Consider the following 23,632-nt stretch of genomic DNA (forward strand, 5'->3'; position numbering starts at 1 on the left):
GCCACTACACCCCCCTCCCCCTCACCAGGTCCAACACCAGTGAGCATATACTGTAAAGTAAAGTAAATAAACAGCTGATCTTTTACAGTTCAGTCAAGCATAAGAAGAGTTGCTCTCTGATACTTTAGACTACATTACTTGTTCTTGTAGAGAAACTCATGCTTCCTAAAAGCATCCCTATATTGGTGTCTCTTGTCAAAGAAGTGTCCAAAACAACTTCCCGGGTAAAACTTCCATAGAGGTAGATTACAGTGTTTGCTCTAACTTTTCTTGAAGTATTGGAGAGCAGAACAGCTATAGAGGAACTATCTCTCTCTTCTCTTTTCTCTCTCTCTCATCTCCTCTCCCCTGCTCTGCCCTTCTTTATAAGCATACCTCAGGCCCAAGCTCTCCTCGTTACACCACTTCCTCCACCAGGGCTTACCAGCCAGTCCTGTCTTATCCCAAAGCTCTGTCCCACCACCACCACCCCCCTCATCAAATGAACTGCTCCCTAGACTGCCCTGGGGGGGAGGGGGGGGGACAGAGAGGGAGAGAGCGAGGGAGCATGAGTGAGAGATAGACTCCTCCCATCCTTCAAGTGGGAGCCAATGAGAGTAGACACTTAGACTCCCACTACAATAGGTAAATGTCTTCAAAGTGAGGGAGGACAGGGCAGACTGACAGAGGGGAAAGAGAGAGACAGGGAGAGAGTGTGAGAGAGAGAGAGCGAGTGAAAGAGAGAGAAAAAAGGAGAGAGGCAGGGAGAAGTGTGCGCAAACGTTTGACTGACTGAGTCACCCATGGAGTGATCTGAACAGTTAGAGAAACAGAACAAGGCACAGAAGAAGTCAGAGAGAGAGAGAGAGTGAAACCTAAATATATTTACGCTCTTTTCATTTTATTTAAATTTTTGTTTTCTCTTAAAAGCGGTGGTTGAAACACGAGGTGACATGTTGGCTCTACTCCTGATGCTGCTGCAGTTTGCCAGCAGATCGCAGGCTCATGGAACTCAGAGTGCCAGTCTGCCTGCCAGCCTGTGCCCGGCGCCATGCCAGTGCCAGGAGGATGGGATTCTACTGATTGTCGACTGCTCGGAGCTTGGACTATCGGCGGTGCCCGGCAACCTCAGCCCTCTGACGTCCTACCTGTGAGTACGCTGACCTCTCTCTGTCTCCTCCTTGTACGTCTGTTAGTCTGCCACTGCTCGCCCATGTAAACATCACACTGATGAGAGAGGAGTGTGTGTGTGTGTGTGTAGGTGTGTGTGTTGTGTGTTTGTGTACTTGCGGGTTATGGTCATCTCTCTCTTTTAACTGATCTGCAGGTCTACCATAGATCTGAAAGTGTCCTTGACTGTAATATGATTGAATATGATATTGCGACATGAATGATTGTGAGGGGATTCTGTAAGTGGACCAGATAAACACATGATACCACTCTTCTTGAGGCTTGATGAATGTATTTACGTGCATATGTTTTCAAGTGTCACCAGTTGCTCTGAGGTATAAAGCTGAATGGGTGTAGTAGGGGGTGGAGTGGGATAACGTAAGCATGCTCACTACTCACTGAGGATGGGATCCCGTACGGAGAGAGAGAGATGGATAGAGAAAGGGAGAGAGAGAGAGAAAGAGAGAGGGGTATAGAGAGGGAGATGGTCTGGTCTGGAAAGGGGGCTGCTTTTCAGGATAGGGTTTCCTAGAGCCCCTCTGGGAGGCTGCCTTATTAAGTCAGTGATAAGTCAAAGGCACTCCAGATGTCCCCTGATTGTGAATGATGACGCAGGGGGACAGAACTGATCCACCCCAAATTCATCCCGCTCACGTGTATTAGTCACAGTCACAGGCGATTTCAGGGGGCGACCCCCTCAAATGGAAGGTCACCCGCACTTCGTTTATTCCGACTTTACTCCAAGTTTATGTAGTATGTTTCAGTCTTGTTACTATACTATTTGTTGGTGGGGGGAAAATATTCATTGAATTTGTAGATTACGTTTTTATTTAATCTATGCAATGCATTTTAAATGTGTTGGGTAATTGTTTGTGAATATTTTACATGTACATTATTAGGAATTACAGCATAACCACATGTACTCAAAGTCATATTTTATTTCACGTGTACATTTGGCGTTTGTACAGAGGTGGGGAAAACAATTCAGCGTAAGTAGTCATTGTGAGATCAAAGAGGTGAAGTGGAGATTGAAACTCCACCCCTGTATCGACTAGGTGTAACAAGGAAAGACAGATGCCTTAGGGGCTTGCAATTGTAATTGCCATTCATGCTGTAATGCTAAACTGGCTAGCTCCAACAAATGAAAGGGAGGAATACAAAAAGCAAAACAAACAAAACAAAAATCCAAAACATTTTGATTGTCACTTTGCAAGTTGCCATACGCTGTATCACAATCAATGCTGTAATCACTTGATCATGATTTTTTAACATAGAAAGCAAATATATAATGATTTTTATATTGAAACTATCACCAAGACAAATAGTATTGGTGCCGTCCAGGCATAAACAGCTACAGTACAACATCCCATGTGAGAGACCTCAGTGCTGTTGCCATTAGTCTTGGACTAGTCTTGTCAGCAGGTTCTTAGGCAATCGCTTTGACATTTACTGCCTCTTAGTAAAAAGTAGCAGTTATCAGCTGGTGACTGGCTCAGGGAGAGAGTGGTGGCACATAGAAGTTCACCCACATGTTTGTCTCTGTTCCTCTTGGCCACGATGAACTGCTTACATTCCAAGGCAAAGCCTTAGTAGAGCGTGGGTAGGTGCTGTAGAGCTAACAGTACGAGCTCCCTTCACAACAAAAAAGTCAGCATTTTTTTTTAAAACAAAGGTTATCAGGGTCCACTGGCTCACTTCCATCATGCATATTCTTTTCTTTTTTTCTTCTTTTTCTTTTTTTTATCAAAGTCAGACTCAAACAATGTTACTCGGCCATCTCTTGTTTCGTGTCAGAAGGTGCTGCGTTTTGTGTGTCCGCGTGTTTGCACAGCGGCACATTTCTCCATCGTCACGCTGTGAAACACACCGGCTGGGGCTGTATCTTATCGGCGTGATGGTTGATTGATCGCAGATAGCTCTCCGCCTTCGCCTTAATCAGACAAGACGTTTGATCTTGCAATCTGCAGCATCAAAGAGCAAACAGCTGAAGGTGTCTGTCAAAGAGCCCCTTCTCCTGGCTGGCTGGGGAACACAGCGCTCAAATAAATATTGACTCAAGCTAAGCGCTACTGAAAGCTGATTGTTGAGATCTCCTGGTAAGCTTGTGCGGCATTGGGAAATAGGCTGGTATTCCTCACATAGTGTTTGTAGACGTCTTTCTCTCTGTGTGGTGGAAAGCACAATAAAGGTTTGGATTGCAGATGAAAGCCCTTTATCCCTCTAGAAAAGTTTAGTATTCCTGGTGTATGGTTGTATTTTTTTCCGACTTTAGGCTTTGATGTAATTCATTAGAGAAAACTACACATGACTCACATCACATGTCTCAGATTCTGAAATTAAGGTATGCCAAAAAAATTCTCATTGACAAATTAAGTCCTGATTGCACAAGCTGAAACCTGTATACTATATAACTTCAAGATTTTAGGGTTGGTTGCGTTTGAAAAGAGCTTTTTTGTGGAACAAAAAACAGTGCAGACTGAAATGACAGAAACACACACTTGAAGTGTGTCTACTGTGCTACACTGAGCACACTCCTAAGCAAACAGTAAGCTCTGTGAGACGCTTCAGCAAGGCGTAGCTGCCATGATTTAGTATCATTTGGCCAAATGGGACAACAGGTGCCCCAAGGCATGGAAAAAATGTGTCACACCGAAAAATTGTTTCTGGAAGAGGAGGGTGTTTTAAACTCAAGTGGGCACGGAAAACATCAAACGGGGCGAATGTTGCTTGCCTGCTTGCTCGCTGGCCTCACACACTCCAAACTCACTCTCTCCACCACGGCAATTCCATATGCATTCCATTCCACGGTCTGACAGACGTTGCATTGTAGTAACTGCAAATGGGTCAGTGTCCTCTGCTGACATATGTGTCAATGTATAGATGGCTGCGGACCTGCACACGTGCTACGTATGCATAGAGAGGGGTGTTATTTCAAACTCCTTACATCCTGTAGCTGATATTAACAAACACATGTGTGCACATACATTATATGAAGATGACACGCACACACACACACACACACACACACACACACACACACACACACACACACACACACACACACACGCACGCACAAACATTCACTCACCCACACAGTTATACATATGGGAGTTGGGAGTGGGGAATCGGTGGTAAGAAACGCACACATATTGAAATGAAGAAGAAGAACAAGAAGAAGAAGAAGATGAAGAAGAAGAAGAAGAAGAAGAAGAAGAAGAAGAAGAAGAAGAAAGTTATTCTTCTACCAGGGAGACTCAAGAGACAGAAATATAAATCAAGAACTTATTCCTGAATAGGATATACCAAACAATGGAAGAAAGTTGAGCTAAATAACAATCTGGATATAGAAACAGTCTTTGGCATAGGCCCCTGCCCATAAACCAGTAAGCAGTGCAGAGATCTCCGATCCTGTCAGCAGGGGAAGGCAGGGGCAAGGAGCCTACCCGTCGGCAATAGCTTAAGACAGAGACCAACTGGTGGCGGTGGGGTGAAGGTGGAGTTGTCAAAGTTGGCGTATTGAAAGTAGCCAAGAAGTGACTTAGAAGCAGTAGTTTTAAAATACATGTGAACACTCTGTAGGTTAGTTGTAATTGAATGAATGAATGATGTAGGCAAAGTGACTTCCTATATATGACTTATATCTCATTGGTTAGAAAGAAGTGAATGAATGACTAAGCATCTTGACTTCTATGTAGTACTTTATTGGTTAGTGCATTATGAATGAAATGCGTGACTACAAGTCTTCCCGGGTAAGACTTGGTTAAAGCTATCATATCTATTTTGGAGAAAGACAAGAAGGCATTTCATTTCTAATATACATGACACTTAGGGGATAGCAACAGAGCTGCGGCATTTCCTCTGTAGAAAAATGTCATTTTCATATTTTAAGTCCAATGCATTGAAATAGCATAGCTTATTTTTTTAGTAGTATGCATCACTGCATGCCAGTGCTTCAGCTACAACAATAATGTTTTGTGTGAACACTATGTTGCATGGCACTATATTAGTACAGGAAAAAGTAACATCTCCATGAATATATAAGACTGTAGTCTGTTTAAGGTTATATTATTTTCCGTTTAAAATGTGTGAGTGTGAGTGCATAGAAGTGGTTTATGGGTTTTTCTTTTTTTTTCAGACTTCATGATATTGGTTCTGCTAGTCAACACAGATTTTATGTCTGCAGAGATGAACAGCTCGCAAAGTATTGAGTTAATAGGTTGCATTTAAGATTCAAGGTCCTAGTATCCAGACAATGGATTGCTGTAGAGAACTTCAGTTCTACTGGCTTCTCAGTAGAAAAAATGTTTTTGCCCATACAATTCAGATATACCACAGACTCGAATTGTTTCAGAACGATTGGTTTGTGTGGGAATCGTTTAAAAAAAACACACACACTCACACATACAAAATAGGCAAAAGCACTCATGGGCAAAGTGTGTGCGTGTGTGTGTGTGTGTGTGTGTGTGTGTGTGTGTGTGTGCGTATGTGCATCACATGGTTTTAATCAGAACATGATGACAGTTCTTCAACGGTTGTTTGCCTCACCTCATACCTTTGTGTACTTCGTGTTTCTCGGCAACAATATCTCGACGTCAGGGCCTAATGAGGTATCTAACACTTGCATGAAAAAGACGCCCGACCTCACGGATTTTGGCAGCCATGCTCCAGGGGCCCCGATGATGCAACGTTAGAAGGACATTACCTCACCAGCGTGGAGGAATTACACCTGAGACTCAGGGCTTAAGTGGCCGAGCCAAGAGCAACATCTCACTCTCACCCATAAATGACCCAGCAGAGGCGCACACTGAACACTGCGCCTGCAGGAGGGAGGACAAGGGGAGGCAGGGAGGGCTGCCACCATTGCCCCCAGGGCCGGAGTGTGTGTGTGTGTGTGTGTGTGTGTGTGTGTGTTGGGGGGGGGGGGGGGGGGGTAGTTCAGAGGCTTCTTGCCCCTTGCCAGAAAGAGGCTTCTGCAATCGGAACCGGCTGAGAGGGTTTTGTCTTCTTCTTGGAATCTTTGCGCATACTTAGAAGGCGTTTCCCTTTCTTTCTTCTTTCTTTTTTTGGACACCACCATCACTGTTTTATGAGAATGGTTCCTGACAGAGATGCATGCATTGTTTGCAAGCTGGTTTCTGTTATCTGATGAGGTTTGAAAGCTGTTTCATTGATTTATGGTACACCATCATTTTTGCCATACGGGTCAAGCCAGAGAGATATTATGACGCAATCCATGTTTAAATTCATCTCATAATTTTTGGCCCTGTTAAATCCTGAAGGCACTGAATCACCTTATGAACATTATATGGAAATATCAGCAGAATGTGCATTTTTCAAAGCACTTTGAAAGAATGTTGATACCAGTCAGTATGGTACATGTATATGTGGGTGTGTACAAGTGGGTGGGTATGTGCTTGTGTATGTATGCATGAGTGTGCATGTGTGTTTGTATGTTTGTGTGTGTGTGTTTGTACATGTGTTGGTGTGTGCGTGTGTGTGTGGGTGTGTGTGTGTGTGTGTTCATGTTTGAGACCTTTCTCAAGGCTTCCTTACCTTGGTGCAAGGTTAAGAGGAGTTGACCTCAGAAACACTTCTTTGGTCACTGACCCATATACCACTTGGGGAAGAAGAGGTTGGGGGCCCTCCTTCACAAATATGCCTCAGGGTCTGGTCAGCCGGCTGTCTATTGAAGGTGAGGACCTCCCAGGCTCCCGGTGAGACTGAGCGCAGCCTCAAGGGCTCTTGGTGGCCCCAGGGACAGGACGGCCATTTTCTAAATAAACACTAATTAATGCTGAATTAGGCCGAGAATTGAAAGCACATGTTTTCGCTTACAGTATAGCCTCAATTTCCACTGCTCTGAGCCAGGAACCTGTTATCAAGGCCTGGATATAGATTGTGTGTGCGTGTGTGTGTGTGTGTGTGTGTGTGTGTGTGTGTGTGTGTGTGTGTGTGTGCGTGTGCGTGTGCGTGTGCGTGCACGTGCGAGTGTGTGCGTGTGTGTGTGCGTGTGTGTGTGCATGTGTCTGTGTGTCTGTGTCTGTGTGTTTGTGATTATTGTGACAATTATCTGGTTGGAATGCCATAAATACATCCATTGACTTTACAGACAAAACGGGCGATCTCCATCTATTGCATACAAAGTAGCAGTTTTAGCACTTTTGCTCTGCAGATGTTCATAAACCCTCTGTAACGTAAAATAATAATGGTATAATATATGTTTCTAATATGTTATGCATTTGTTTTACATTAGACCTTCATTATGTACCCAATTAATACGGGTTTATATAAGCATGCATTCATAATTTACTAACACACACATGCAATGTTTCACAGGCTTTAAGTAGGAGTAATCTTCAGTTATGATATAATTGCAAGACATTAGGTTAGTGAATAAGGTTCTCACTCAAACGTTTTGTAGTTCTGTTGTTAATTATGAATTAAGTAATACTGAAGCTTATAACTGCCACTACAGTATCACATTTCAACTCCATTAACTCCCACACACAACACACAACCAATACAAATAATATTGTTCAAATATATGACAATGCTTCCAGGATAAAGGTAAAAAATATATATAAATTGCAGCTCTAATGTTGCTGTACTTTATAGTAAAAGCTTATTAAATGATGCTTCCAAGTCAAGCTTTCTGTCTGCTCAAGCCTACATTATAGCATTTTTAGCACTTTTTCCAAGTCAGATTCCAGGACTATTAGGAAATACTGGTGATAATGCATTTGGTCGTTTTGGCAGAGGCCATCCATGTGAATTTTAGGACGCTGGACATCAAGTCATATCCCAGAGGGCACTGAGCGAAGAGTTACACTCCCTTTCACCTTCAACGGTTCTGCAGTAGTCTGTAATGGCACTGAAATACTACACAGAGAGGCGTCAGTACTAAAGCGTTAGGGTGAAAATGCGCATTGCATTTGACGTGTTCTGCAGAATTTATTATTGCTCTCTAGTTACCCATCAACCATCCATTACTAACATCCAGAGTCGCCAAAAAGTAATACTCAAAGTTCCAAAAATCTATGAAAGACATGGACGTGTTTGGCTGAAACATTCTTCCAGGCCACTACTTTTTTTTAAAGAGAGGAGAGGAGAGTGAGAAAGAGAGAACGGGATAGAGAGAAAAAAGAACAAGACTCCAAAGTCAATGGGATATCTGGCACAGTGTGGTTAATAAAATCTCCAGCTGAAAAACTTGACAGTTTACAGAGATAAGTCTGTTTGGTGGGCCAGGGCTTCACTTCGGGTCCTCAACCCAAACAAGAAACAGGTGAATCTAATGAATTGCGTCTGCCAGAAGGGAAGCCTGCTCAGGCTCGGACGCAGCGTTTTGATTGCAACCACAATTCCCAATTCTACGGTGCCAGTTTGTTTGTGGCTATGTTTGATATTTCTGTCAGATCATGTTAGCAGGAATTATAGAGAGACATTCTATGATGACCTTGGTGTAAAGGATTGTTTTCCCCCTGTAAGACACAGAGCTTCTTGCACATTTTTTTACTTCATGTGCAGGTCACTGTCACAGTTACTTTTTTTGTCTTTCTTTTCCATGAATCTCTTCTTCTTCTTTTTCTTCTTCTTCTTCTTATTTTTCTTCCAATTGTGTTTGGGAATATTCTTGAAAGGTTCTAAATTCCCAAACAACCTTTGGAATTTGCCACCCGAATGTGCAGTGTAAAGTCTGGATCTCAGTGAGCTTTGCTTGCACACCGCACCACACTCTGTTTAACACACAAGCAGGCAGAGAGGGAGAGAGAAGTAATGTATGTATTTTTGTACTGAATGTATTTATTCATATAAGACCCAAAAACACCTGTAATATGTGTATTTGTAATCTTCTTGGTAAATTCACCCAGTGTGTTTATTTTTGGCAAGAAGCAACTGACATTTTTGTTCTTTTTTTGGATGTTTTGTGTTTTGGATGTAGTACGCACACACATAGACAGAGATGCACACACACACACACACACACACACACACACACACACACACACACACACACACACACACAAACAGAAACATACACTTATCTCCAGCCTCAAACAAACACATGAGTAATTGCTCATTTCCCCCAGTTACCTAGTGAAACAGCACCAATTAGTGTGCTGTAAAGGCAGCTTTAAAATAGTCTGAGTCAATGCAGGATAAATAAACTGCCCCGACCTACCGCACACTCCCACATCTCTCGAACAGCTGTAAATAGGCCCGGGGAAGGAGGAGAGCAGGGGCCAGTCTTATAAAGATCTGTCCACCACATGACAGAGGAGACAACACAGACTTATGCAATACAGTATGCGACTTAAGGGGGAAAAAAAACCCTCTTACATCTTTATGCGCTTAGGTCAGCCTCATGCTCATTTTTTCCCACCTCCTAAGACCACACCAAAACTTTCGCAGGCACACGCTGCTACAACAGGATGGAGATGGGTGGACATTGCAGTATAAAATATTGAAGAGCCGTGCGTCTTTGAAGAGATGGAATGGAAGGTGCAGGAGATGTTTGTGGTGAGACAAAGAAAACATGGTGGGTGGGATTTTCATACTGACCTATAATGGGATGAGAGACAGGGATGTTTGAGCACACCTCCACAACTTTTACTTTTTTGTTTTTCATGCATAAGGGCATGATGTGGAAATTACTTACACTTTAAATAAATCATAATTAAGGCTATTCAAATACTGTCAATTGGGGCTTTAAAGGTGTATATACAATACACGCATATGTCATAAATGAAGTAGGCCTACTATTAGTCACAAACACAAGCGAGTAGAGGATAAAGACTCTTTTATATCAATACCACAGTAAGTGTCTATTCAGGAGCTGGGCCTTGGGTTTTGAAATCATTATCTTGCCACTGTTAGCTAAAAAAAGGCGTAAACCACCACAGTATTATATTTCGAGTGAGACTTCATGCACAGAGAGGGACTAACCAGAGATCATTTACGTCCTTTTAGCAAGTAAATCGTAAATCTTTGCAAATCGTCTTTGGTGTCTGCTGTGGACTGTGGTTAAACCCTCAGAGAGGATCTGGGCTCTTTGAACGTGACAGAGAGCGTCAGCTCTGATCCTAAACAACACTCGCATCCACACCCCACAATGCACACTAGTGTACACACAGCATAAATCGTCCGAGGATGAAGGTGTGGAGGATTGATACAGCACAGAGCCACTAAGGACAAAGGTTCACAGGGGACCTGGGGTTTTCAAATGTAGTACTGTTGAAAAACATATACATGCTTGTTTTCCAGTATCAGTCTTTTCTTTTTATCTGGCACTGAAAACAAATTTAGAAGGAAATGTAGAGGAAATGGCAAAAGTTATTTCCATTCCGGCTTGAAATTGTGTGGTGCTTTCACAAAATGTCCTGTAATTTTGGGCAAAACTGGTTTTGAAATGGTAATGAGACGACTGTCTGACACTGGGCCGCCCGTTAATCCCTCTTGTGTTTCCCTGTTTCGCGGAGAATTCTCAAGGGCCGATGTCATTTGCTGGATCATGGGTATTCCGAGCCACCCAAGTTTTGTAGAAACAGCCTTGTGGTTTCGTTGGGATGGCTCCAGTCCTCGTCGGCCGTTTTGTCTAGAGCCGAGAGATCAGAGGACAGTTGTTTAACAAGTGAACCATGAGGTATGCAAGACGAGGCAGCATCCCAAAAAAAGCTTACTACAACATGTCCCCATCTCCAGATAGAGCCGTAATCCAAACAAACTTGCCGCGATGGCGATTTAACGCTCAAGTAGCACTCCACCATCAACTGAGCACTTGATGTGTTGTATCTTACCTAAAGAGCAGTCCACATCCTTTTGTCCTGGGATGCAAATCACCACACTGATCTGAGATCAAGAGAATTGTAAATGAGGCCCTTGGATATGGCCTTTTTCTCTCTCTCTCTCTCTCTCTCTCTCTCTCTCTCCCTCTCTCTCCCTCTCTCTCTCTCTCTCTCTCCTTAGTTTGGTATGTGTGCACTGTGTGTCTCTATCTCTCTCTCCCTAACAACCTCAACACAAAAATAATACGGCTAGGACTTGAAGATAATCTCTTCAGACTTCTGATTGAAATGTAAGCCAGAAATTCATTTTACATGGACCATATTTCAATTTTATGTCAAACGGGCTGTCCTCACTGTAGAGGACTAGGGGTTATTTGAGGTTTGCCTTGTAGTCCCTACTGAGCAATGAGTGTGAACTGTGTACTTTTGCAAAAACAAATTACATGGGTGAGTAATGGAGGGCTAAAATAATTAAATATAAAATGCAATCATGGACGCTATCCAGGAAAAAAATCCAATTACCACCTTAGACAGTACTCTCATACTAAGAGATGGAACTTTTCGATTTTTCACTGAGGTTGAATTTCAATTACTGTTTTTCTTTCAAACTGACTTTGACTTTTTTTTTCTGTCCGCGCTGTATCTGCCAAATTGTTTGGTTAAAAAGTGGGCATTACTACGTCAAGTGGACAGAGAGAGAGAGTAAGAAGCTAATATCTGGGTTTGAGGTCATTCTTTCGGCAGTAATTTGTTAGATTAGTGCTTGTTTTGACTTGTTCGCCATGGATCATATTGGACTTGGCACTTGGCTACTCTTGACTTCCGCTATGGGAGGTTGGGGGTATAGGCTGAAAAGATAAATAGCCCAAAGTTTAACTTTATAATTCATATTCTCAACACATTGCCTCGAGGTCTCACCACCACTGTCAAAGTGGATATATTTGTGTGTGTGTGTGCATGTGCAGGTGGGATTGCATGTGTGTGCTCGAATGTAACTTTCATTTTTGTGTGTCTGTGCGTGTGTGGGGGTGTATTCCTTTTCCAAGGTGCACTTAGCCAACTGAGTCACGTAAGGGCCCTTCCATGGAAAGGAAAAAAGAAAGGAACATCAGATGGCTCAGGGACAGATATGACCTTGATGTGACGTTTCAGACCCGGGCCACGTCCAGCCCAGACGTTCCCTGGTTTATGGGGACCCAGATAGCGACTGACACCAGATCCGGCCCTCATCTGACACGGACCTGTGGAATGATCTGGAAAGGAAAACCCGCAGTAAACCTGCAGCTGTCATTCCGCCTCGCCAGTGGGCACACTCCAGAATTTATTGCAATAATCATCGCCCTAGGCAACGTATTACCCTGGCTCTCATCTTTGGAGAGGCTTTGAAAAATGTTTCCTTTGATACTTGATTAGAGAGAAGATTGAGAGGTTGCTCAGAGTCAGACCTAGTTGAGTGTGGAGAGTCATAATAAGCCTCTCTCCTTCACCGTCTCGCACACACAAAGTGTTTGCATACTAGTTTCCCTTGAGGACTTAATAGAGGTATATTTTCACATGTGGTCACTGCTTTTAAAATTATTTTCAAAGTTCTTGCTCATCTTTAATTTAAAGGGAATGGATCCTTTCAGTGTAGGCGTGGAATTGGAGCCCAAGCTGTGGAAACATTGACAGGCATCATCCATAGTTTTGCATAGAGTGTATTACAGTATAATTATATATACACAACACATCTACAGTATGGCATTTAGTTGAGCTTGCTTTACCCATGTCCAACATCTTTCTCCAACATGAACGAGACCATATTTATACATACATGTATAAACTGAGACATTCTGTGAGTTCCTGAAATTCAATTCAATAGCACACTCTAAACCAAAAAACGAAAATACACACATCACATAGCTTTCAGCACCACTCACCTGTTGAATTTCTTTTTTAAACAAAAAAAAAAAAAAAAAAGTTTCGTATCATAAACACGATTGAGAGCTTACACTTCAGACCTCATTCCAGGCGCCCAAACGTCAGTCAAGGCCACCAAGGCCCCTGGCCTCTGTAAGCATTCGGCCAGTGGAAACTGGAGCAGCGTGTGTGGCATGAGCGACGGGTGTTGCGTGCCAGGGCCGTGGCACCCCCTGCACTCCTCCCCGCTCTCTCGGGGCCGATGTTGGCAGTGGGGCTTCTCTGGCCGTCCCCCTGTCTCCTGCCAGTGGGCGAGGTGAAGGCAGAGGGAGGAAAGGGCCGTCATCACCTCAGCTCAGTGTTCAAAGGGATCGCGGCTGGAGCCAGGGAGGGTGATGGGGGGGGGGGGGGTGGTGGGGGTGGGCACGGTCACTCATGTCACACACGCGCGCCTGCTCTCTCTTACACACACACACACACACACACACACACACACACACATACACACACACACACACACATGCGTGCATGCACACACCCACCCACACACACATGCATGCACGCGCACACACACACACACACACAGTCACACAAAGACAATGACCATGATCCACAAGACAAGAAGGGCTTATTCTTGTGCGCACACACATACACATAGACTCTTTCAATACTGTTTTTTTCCCTGCTCTTAGTCAGGAAAATTGGCCTTGCTCATTATAGTGAACATGCTCTGGGATAACCTCATGGGCCCTGGAGGTCTGTGTTGTTCGAGGGCACGTATGAGACAGGGCTGACTGATGAATGATCTGTGTAAGAGTTCACTCCCTAGGAAGAAAACCACAGCATGATTTGTGAGCAGGGCCTGAGGTGATTAGCAGAGGATAGAGCAGAGGTGTCAGACCAGTAACTGGCTTCCTGTCTGAGCTTTATGAGAATGAGAATGGGTGAGATTTTCTCAATTTGGGCCAATGAATTTGCTCAAATTGCTTGGAAGACTGAAAGGGCTTTATCTGAATCATTGTACTGTTACCGATCTTTAGCCTTAGTATCCAACATTCTCAATGCAGTCTGTGTTGTACCAATTTGCACTGTATGTTTTTTCTTAAGCAGCATCACATCAAAAAACTGGATATTTCCTGTCATACTTAAACAATGAATGTCTGCAGTAGTTTGCTTAAAACCTACATTTTAAGGACATTCTAAGTGGTTTGATGAGGGGTTGATGTTAAACCTCTTGCGTATTATATTTCATTCGGGAATATTGTGGTGAGCAGCCGCGAGCCGTCATACATCCTATTAGCGATGTGTAATAATTCATGAGGGCACTTGTGGCCTCAAGCTTTACAATGACAAGTGATGCTAGTCTCTCTCACTCGTCTCTCTCTCTGTCTCTCTCTCTCTTTTGCTCTCTGTCTCTCTCACTCTTCATCCATACATCTGTCTCGGGCTCTAAGACCCCACTCAAGTCTTTTCTCTTCCGCCACACAAACCCTCACAGTGTCTCTGGGGTCTGTGTTCATCAGAAAAGGCAAAGACAGAAATAGAGGGGGAGAGAGAGAGAGAGAGAGAGAGAGAGAGAGAGACAGCGAGAGAGACACAGAGAGAGGGGGAGAGCTAGCTAGCTCTCGCTTTGGAAACCACAAACTGCTGTCATTATGTGACGCACCACAGTGGTGACGGCTAACCAGAGTCTGGCCGGTAGAAGAAACCGCTACAAGGCGAATTAAGAAACCGGGGAAAATAAGTGCATGGCTGTGTGCGGACCACCCAGTCTCTGCCCACTGAGGGAGACCGCAGGAGCAGTGCTGCTCCGCGCCCCTCCAAGCCTCTCTCCCTCTGTCATTCCCCGAGTGTCAGGGGAACGACTGGGCTTTGCGCTGGTGAGAAGCGGGGGAGGAAGAAAAAAAAAACCATAATCTAGACTCTGTGACACATCGTTTGCTGCTTCTACTGGCACCCCAGCCCTGTTTTGGTCTTAATGTAATGTTCTGTCCCTCTGTTTTTTAAACAAGCCCATTTCATCCAAAGGTTGGTTTTGGGCTACTGTACAGAGTGGCATGAATAAAGTTTTATTGGCCTGAGTTCCACACCGCTGATATATATCACCAGTGAAAACTGCTGTTTTAGCTGTTCAGCGCTTGCTTGAGATGCTAACCATTGCAGGCAACAGTGTGGCGTGTGTGCCTGCGTGCATGTGTGTGTGTGTGTTTGGGGGGGGGGTGGTCTTCATGATCATAATCACTTCCACTGAAGCGTCCATGTTTCCTGATCACATTCCTTTCCATATCTGTCTACCTCTACCTCTCTCTCTCTCTCTCTCTCTCTCTCTCTCTCTCTCTTTTGCTATTTCCTTCCGAAATATCCATTTAGTTTGCCTTCCTTGCCCATTATGTCAGTAGAGCGATGGTTATCACTGTTGACCCCGGTCAAGCACTTGGAGTAAACATGTCTGCTGGAGTGCACGGGGCCTGGCCCCCCGGCCTTCCCGAGACGAGATAGCCAGGCATGCTGCTAGTGCGCAGCCCAGCCACCTTGGAGTGCCTCTCACTGGGACTGGCGTCCTATCAAGCCTCAACATCAGGCTCCTGGCTCCAGAAATCTTGCTCTTGTGGCAGGCCCTCAGTCTCTCCTCCATCCTCCTACTCTGCTTTAGACACCCACTCACCACCCACCCACCACCAACCGCCTCCCTCCAGTCCTCCTCCCAGTCACACCAAAAGAGAAGGGTGGTGGTGGTGCTGGTGGTGGTGCTGGTGGTGGAGCTGGATCCAACAAGAACTACTCTGCCCACTGCACCAAAGGCTATTTTGCTCTTTTTTATTTTTAATGGTATCCCTCCCTCCCTTCCTCCTAACCCCTCACCACCACCCACCCCTCAGTCTCTATTATTTCGGTCTGCCTTTGATCAATTGCGAATGCATCTTTCTGTAAACTGCCAGTCCACTTAGGTAATGCCGAGTCTCACTGAGCCTCACTTTCTTTTTTTTTTGACTGTTCCACAAGAGTTGTCTGTAATCATAATTTACTAGACACGCACTGGGAAAATTCACCTGGGAGCCATGTTTTAACAGGAGGAGGCTGTGCCTTCTCAGGTGAAACGGGTGTGGCAGGTAAAGGGGGGAGAGTGGCAGGCCAAAGGGGGCTCGGGGCTCCTCACGTCTTGGTCTCTTGCCAAGAGAGGCTGTTTTCTTTCTGAAGGATTGAATGAAAAGAGGAGAATACCTGTAAATGGGAGTGAGCTCCAAGTATGAGCACACTAAAGCGAGTCTACTAACTAATATTTCCCATGAAAAATGACTTGATTGAAATAAATGTTAGAGCTTTGTGGCACAGTGTACAGCTCGTTTAGGGTCAGCTCCTGAAAGGCACACGACTGATTGATAGTAGTTTTACAGCACCGTTAATGGTAATGAACTTCGCTGTAACCAGAGCAATATTAGATTTCTCTGGAACCCACACAGGCGTCTGTTGCTGCTGGGGCATGGACTGCCGCTGGCATCAAGCTCTGGTACATCAAGACTTGGAGCCCATCTGTTGCTTAGACTGGGACCATCAGGAGTAATCAGTCCACCCTGTAACACTAGCTGCATTCCGTATTAAGGAAAATAATAAAGACGAGAAGATGGAGTTTGTTCTTTCTTTCTTTCTTTCTTTCTTTCTTTTTTCTTTCTGTCTTTCTTTCTCTCCTTCCTACTTTCTTTATTTATTTCTGTCTCTCCTGCTTTCTTCTTCATTGCACAGTCCTGGCGTTGACTCACAAGGCCATTATGTTCCACTTCTTCTTCTCCTACTGACAGGCTGGGGGCTGATACTCCTGGGTCAGCCAGGTCAATCAACAGGTGTAGCCTGCTGCAGTCAGTCAAAGCAAATTAAAAACATCCCATAATGTTCATTTAATACTATTGTAACTCACAAATCACAATCCCTATCCTATTAACCTTTAACATGTACAATAAATCATAGAAGATGGCTTAATATATGTAATTGATCCTCAGCTGCTTATCTGGAAGGCGTGTTTGCTCGTTTTTTTGTCTCTGTCTCTTTTAGTTTGTATTGCCTCATCATCCTTGCATTTCCTCGGAGGACACTGTCATTGAAAGTACTGCGGGCTCTTTGTTGTGGGAAGACCTTGGCAGCAAAAGTAGGATGCAGTGGGCTGGGCGAACATAAGAGCTGCTTCCGCTCGGAACAAAGGTGCAGTCATCCCAGAGGGCCATGGGAGACAAGGGAGGGTGGAGGGGTGGCGGTGCGGGGGGCAATCGTGAGGCTTCTCTTGCCCCACCTTAAAAAGAGAAGAAGCCAGGACAGATGCTGGGCAGGGATCGGAATTATGGCAACAATGGCCTCAGAAAGAGAGGCAGAGAGAAAGAGAGAGAGACACACAGAAAAGAAACAAAGGTGACAGTGTACTCTGCTCCGTGGTAACATCCTGATCCCGCCTGCAGAAGAAAGGGGACCTCAGTTTCGGTGTCGCCGCTGGAGAGACGGTCCCTGTCCTGGAGACACAGATAAACAGGAAGATGAGAGAGGGGAGGTGGTTGAGAGCTGCTGACAGAGGCCAGCCAGCCGGCATGTACGTATAGCTGAAAGCCACCAGATACTTCAGGCTCCTGGCTTGTGTTTTCTGACCTACTACCACAACAAAGGGTTTTTTATTTCAACTGTTGAGTGAATTTGATGTTTGGCTGTGTAGAAATGTATCAGAGTTGTGTTTTATTAAAAAAAAGTCATTGGAAATGCCTGCAATCATCCAAGATAATGTGTCAACAGAAGACCACAATGTTTCCACTGTGGCTGCCCCTGAGTTTTCAGTAATATATCTTTATCTTCTATTCATCTTCATCATGTCAAGGAATATTGTTTTAGAACCATCTGCGCAATCGTTTAACTTCTAATGCAACATTGCTTGGTCTTGCTCCATTCTGGCTGATTTCTCCACTGGCTTTACACCATGTTGGCTCTCCATTCTCTCTCTTGCCATTTTGTAAAATGACTCCCTATTGGGGACACTTCTTGGGGGTGTGGCGGATAGTGGGAATGGAAAGGCCATGGGGGGGGAGGGGGTCGGAGGAGGGTTGGTGGTGTTGTTCTATGTACGAGTTCACATTGCACAGATTCCTCCTCATCCATGGGAACCTCTGGTCCCTGCCATGTCAGTCACCCCTTCTCTCTAACTCCACAATGGGGTCTTTGTACCAGGGGAGCAGGCCCAAAACAGACTGTCCTCAAACCAATCATGTTTGGCAAAGTGAGTCTCATTAGTACAGTAGGATTAACAGGACGATGAGGGCCGGAACCGTTGAAAAGATGATGAGGGCAGGAACTCCACTGGGAAGCATGGCTCTCCCAATGGAAATGGAGGGCCATTGAGGTGCCACCTTTTTTTTGCTGTCACTCATACAACTTCAGGAATTTGCTGGAATGTAAATGTTGGGAGAAAAATTTTGGGGAATCCCAAAACTACCCAGCCATTGGATTGGATTAGGACAATTTTCAGGAGAGTGAACCTGTCTTTCGACCTTAATCACATTCGGATGGCTTGTTACAAGGCTCCATGACGGCCTGTTGCTTGGTCTTGTCTTCGCTCAAGTTGCAGGACTTGATGTTATTTCCTTCCACAAATAAGGCTGTCCTCAGGAAGCCAGAAAGGCCAGAAAGACAGTACACCGTGCGCTTACGTCTTCCTCCAGGATCTAGTCTTCTCACTGTTTCCCAACACGGCAAACGGCCATGTAGAAACCGAGAGCCTTTGTTTTTTCCACACTCCCCACTCCCCAGTGGCTCAGATCTGTGGCCAAGCATGGCAAATAAAGCCTGTTTAATGTGCTGCCTGGCAGCAGCCAGACGTCCCTGGCAGGCAGGTGATAAATGGGCCTGCGTTAATGACACTTAATGCCTTCCCAAATCCCCGCAGTAGCATCAAAGACGATAAGGGCCCTGCGCTAATGCCGCCCCATGGAAGGAGGGGATTACGTGCCAGAGGAGAAAAAAAAGAGAGGAGTTTGGATGGGACGCAAGTGAACAGGGAAGAGGAGCGAGGGGAGGAGGGGGGGGGAGATCACAGCGACACTTAGCGTTAACAAAGGGGACAGGACATGGAGGAATGTGGTCTTTAGGGGGACTGGGTGGGAGTGGGGGGTTGGTGTAATGGGAGGCTGACGGCAAGTTGGGGTGGAGTGGGGTCGGGGTGGTGGGGTGGGGTGGGGTGGGGCGGTCTGGGGTGGGGGGGCTCTGGGGCTGAGGACTCTGAATGGCTTCATTAATCGAAACAGACAACTTCTGTCTTCTTGTGTGCGCGCTGTTTAAACAAGCCGGGGAGAAAGAACAGGGACACTGAGGCTGACGCTTGGAAGCACTCGCAAGCCACAGGCCATAAAACCAGGCACATGTTATCTGCCAAAGTGGCTCATCCTTGAGCTTGAGGTGTTTGGTTATGAAGTGCTCGCTTATGAAATGGTTTTGCATTCCTGCTGCCACAGCTACTTGAAGTCACACCATAATGACTAAGCAGGAAACATACTTTACGTCTTAGAAGTTAAAGAAAAAACACTGCATGTCAGTGAATGAGAAATATAATGCTTGTTTTGGAAAGGCTGCAACCTTTATGTGACTCAATGATTTGAATAGATCCATAAGTAGTTTCTTAGATGAAAGTTCACAGAGGGATATATAGTTATATTTAATTTACAGTTTTTTTCAATCGCTAACAAGCGCTTACCCATACTTCAGATACTTTTTCTAAACTCCTAACACAGACTCACACCTACAAAACACAATTGGCCAAATGGATAATTTTCTTCTCAAAAACACATTTTGTTAAATATATACTAACACATCTTTCTCTGCACACACTTACTTTACCAAAACACTGAAAATCTGACTCAAAATTTAATTATTCTGTCAAAGAATAACACTTGTTTTCACTTCAAAAGGTACATGCAGTCAATCAAAGTACAGGTTTCCAAATACTGGCTATTGTTGACTTTACAAAAACTGCATAGACTTTTATGTTTCAGTTTTAAGGGTATTTGCATGCAAAACATGCAAACAATTTCTTGGTTGGGAACTGTAAGTCCACATGTAATATTCACATTCAAAAGCATTCCAGTGAAAAGCAAATCAGTTTTTTTCCCTTTACTGTTTACTACAAGAGGTACAGAAATACTGTTTACAGTATGATAGAACAAAAAAAGTTGTACAGTATTGCTTACAGTGAACAAAATATCCATGAAACACACAAGAGCATTCTGAACAAAAAAACAACAGCAAAAAGCCCAGATAAAAAGGGGGGGGGGGGGGAGCACAAAATTACTGTATCTAATCTCTGCGATCTTCAGGGTTAGGCCACATGTTTTCATCAACATCACATCTGATATCTAAAACCGCTTGGCAGCAGAAGCAGAGGTTTTTATACTGTATCTAAGGTTTGGAATATTGTTTTTGCTATTGTGGGATGTTGTGTGTTAACATTCGTAAATACTGCAAAAACAATCCATAATTTTGTTGGGAGGTATAGCTTGTTTGTTAAGAAAATGTAAGCATTGTGGAAATGTTTTCACTGACTGCATATTATGTGAAAACGACATGACATTTGTGAATGGTATGGCCACAAAAGACCGATGCTGTGCATCTGTGTGTTTAGAGTTTTGAAAATGTGACTGGTTAGACAAACACTTGTTAGCGACTGAAAAAAACTATTATGTAATACACTTCTCACTAATCTTGGTCCTGAACAGTGGCTTTACCTCAGACATATTTTTCCCCTTAATCTTTTGATGGAGTATGTGTATTTGGAAAGCTATGTCTATTCAAAAAAGTTTTAAAAAAAAGTGATTATGTACTGAAGTGACCTGGGTCAAAGTTCTCCCTGGTGTCAAACTTTTTCTTAGTGTGGCAAACCAGTTCCTAAGCATCCGCATGCTGGAGGACCCTTATTTGTTGACTATGCAGGGAGCTCCATATAGAATGAATAGTTTTAGCTGCACATTACACAGTGCTATGAGTGAGCCACCTATGTGGGGTATGCTGGTATAATGGCACAAGTTCACTTCCTGTGGGCATTGTTGGCCAGGGATGACCTTTCACCCATGACTTTCATATCAAGCATAGCACCTTTGTCCCCATGCAAATGGAAGGGTTGTGGATAGACAATGGTTGTTCTGATGCTGCGCTATAGCGTGGGAGATGAAGGAACAGAGCAGACCAGGGCACAGACTATAGCCACATGTGTGTGTGTGTGTGTGTGTGTGTGTGTGTGTGTGTGTGTGTGTGTGCGTGTGTGCGGGTGTGCACATGTGTGTGTGCATGTGTGTTTGTGTGTGTGTGTGTGTGCGTGTGTGTGTATGTGTGTGTGGGGTGTGTGTGTGTGTATGTGTGTGTATGTGTGTGTATGTGTATGTGCATGTGCATGTGTGTGTATGTGTGTGTATGTGGGTGGGTGTGTGTGAACATGTGCATTGGGAAGAGGAGAACGGGAAGAGGGAGGAAGCCGTTTTGTCAGCAGTGCTTCAATGGGCCCTTTATCTCCCTCAGTTCACACTCTCTGTTCATGCTGTTGTCACGCTCATGACCAAATAATATTTCAAAAATTGGGTTTAGGAAATAAACTGTATGTGTTAATTTAAGCTGATTAAGGAACCATTCTGAAGCAACATAATGTGGCAGCTCATGATAACAATGTAGAGATAATGATGTAATGCCACTATGAAAGATGAAGCTAAATGGAAAAAAACACATGAACACATAGGAAGTTTAGATAAATGTAACAATACAGTCATCCTGAAGTTGTGCACTGTTCAGCATTGCCTGCCAGTAATTCCACTATTGATGTGTGTGTAGTGTGTGTGTGTGTGTGTGTGTGTGTGTGTGTGTGTGTGTGTGTGTGTGTGTGTGTGTGTGTGTGTGTGTATTTGACTGTGTGTATGCAATGAATCAGGAGACATCCTCTCAATGCCCTGAGGAAAACCCACGTCGAAAGGAACATTTCCCATGACGAGAGCTTCAGACTAAACACCCAATCCACAGAGCAATACATTTGACTTGGTCCTCCTTTTGTAAACTATTAGAATGAAAAAAAAAAACATTAGGAGGATATAGAGGAAGAGGGCGAAGAAGAAAAGGAACAAGTCTAAATGCAGACTTTACTTGTCTCTCAGGAACTCGTCTCTCCCTCTCTCCCCACCCCTTCTTTTTGTCTTCTTTTTGTTCCTGTTGGAGGGTTTTTTGCTCCTCAGGTGAAAGACTTTAGGAGCAGCTCATTGTGCTCGAGTGAAAGGGAGGCTGCCCCGGGCCACAAAAGAAGGAATATCAAGCCCAGGAACTTTGACTGTATGTAAAAGAAAAACACATCTTTTAGAAACGGAGGAGAGGAAGTGTGTATTGTTCCCTCCTTCCTGTGTCATTCTGTGGCTGAGTGATCAGAATGCTAAGACAGATAGGCTTTTCAGATAGAGGGGGGGAAAAGCAAACATACATTTTGTTCCACTTTACAAAGCTCAGCCAAGCAGGAATTTGCTTCTTTTAGTTTGTGTTTCAATAAACTATGTCACACCTAGATGCAATGGTATTACATACACAACATAAACATTTAAGAAAACAAGTGATTTATCAGGGATTACATGGCTGGTGAATAAGCTCATAGACCATGACGGTATCAGCCTTTTGATATGATGGATTAGTTTTAGGAGGTTATGAATTGTGCAAGTCAAGCTTTCATTTGTTTTATTATCTGTCTGCTTTTTGGTTCCTTGTGTCTATCACTTTTAATTATAGTGCTTTCATAGGACTGCAGCTTGGCTAAATACATATTTGTAAACATGTCATATACCATGACGTGACGTGAGTGACTTCTAGCAAATATTTCCCAGTTTCTTGTTTTGATGAAGACCTTCCGAAGTCGAGGAAAAATACTAGTATAGTTCTTGAGGGTGAGAAAGGCAGAGGAGAAGTGAGAGAGAGGGAAAGACAGAGAGAAGGCCTTAGGGTTGTTTTGCTTTTTCGGGTGAATCTCTCAATTTGATTGAAGGACTTGTGGGGCCGATCCTTGAAATGGATCCTGCCCTTTGAAGGAGGAGGCAGCACCTGAGGACAATCTGTTTGTCTTGTGGCTTTCTGGCGGCGGCGCGGGATTCATATGCCCGTGTAATGTTTACCCAAACATGTCAGCTTTAAAGGTCTGGAAAGTGATGTGGGGGTGGTGGTGGGAGGGGGGGGGGAGGGGGGCGATTGCTCGTCACTGGCTCTTGGACCGTTCACACTGAGCTCAGCAGTGGGAGGAGGTTCTCTGGGAATGGGACCATATACTATGTTGTGTGGTATTTCGACTTTTCGATTTCACATTTGCTGGTTCCAGAGTCCAGACACAGAGAGTGTAGTGTCAGTTGAATTCTTGGCGCATGGCACTTCTGTGAAACATATTCACCTTTTACATAAGTAAATCATGAAACAAATAAATACAATTTTACAAATGCAATTTTGATCAATTTAAGCCCATTCTCTGTCTGTTTACTTCAGTAATACATTGAATTGGTTGTGTGTGTTTCTGCTTTGTTCCTCCAACCTCATAGTCATCCCTCCTGGGTGGTCTCTTCTAAAGTGATTACAACACTTTGAAGAACACCCTCTTCATATCCCCTGACCTCCCATATACAGTTTGTGTGTGTGTGTGTGTGTGTGTGTGTGTGTGTGTGTGTGTGTGTGTGTGTGTGTGTGTGTGTGTGTGTGTGTGTGTGTGAGTGTGTGGGTGTACAGTATGTGTGTGTGTGTGTGTGTGTGTGTGTGTGTCAGTGAAGAGAGAGAGA

The 23,632-nt window shown here is 44.2% G+C and overlaps 1 protein-coding gene across 1 annotated transcript in view; it reads left to right on the plus strand.

The window, feature by feature from the left end:
- Positions 1 to 678: 678 nt before the first annotated feature.
- lgr6 (leucine-rich repeat containing G protein-coupled receptor 6) overlaps positions 679 to 23,632 on the plus strand; it is a 63,325-nt gene continuing 40,371 nt past the window's right edge. The window contains exon 1 of the mRNA XM_076276642.1: positions 679 to 1,129. Coding sequence (XP_076132757.1) covers positions 933 to 1,129 — 197 coding nt within the window. The 5' untranslated portion in view covers positions 679 to 932. The remainder of the gene's footprint in view (positions 1,130 to 23,632) is intronic.

Source organism: Alosa pseudoharengus, unplaced genomic scaffold (genome assembly GCF_046254945.1).
Source record: "Alosa pseudoharengus isolate Yale_2024_CS ecotype anadromous, Long Island Sound unplaced genomic scaffold, YU_APseudo_1.1 YU_APseudo_1.1_scf_9, whole genome shotgun sequence".
NCBI lineage: Eukaryota > Metazoa > Chordata > Actinopteri > Clupeiformes > Clupeidae > Alosa > Alosa pseudoharengus.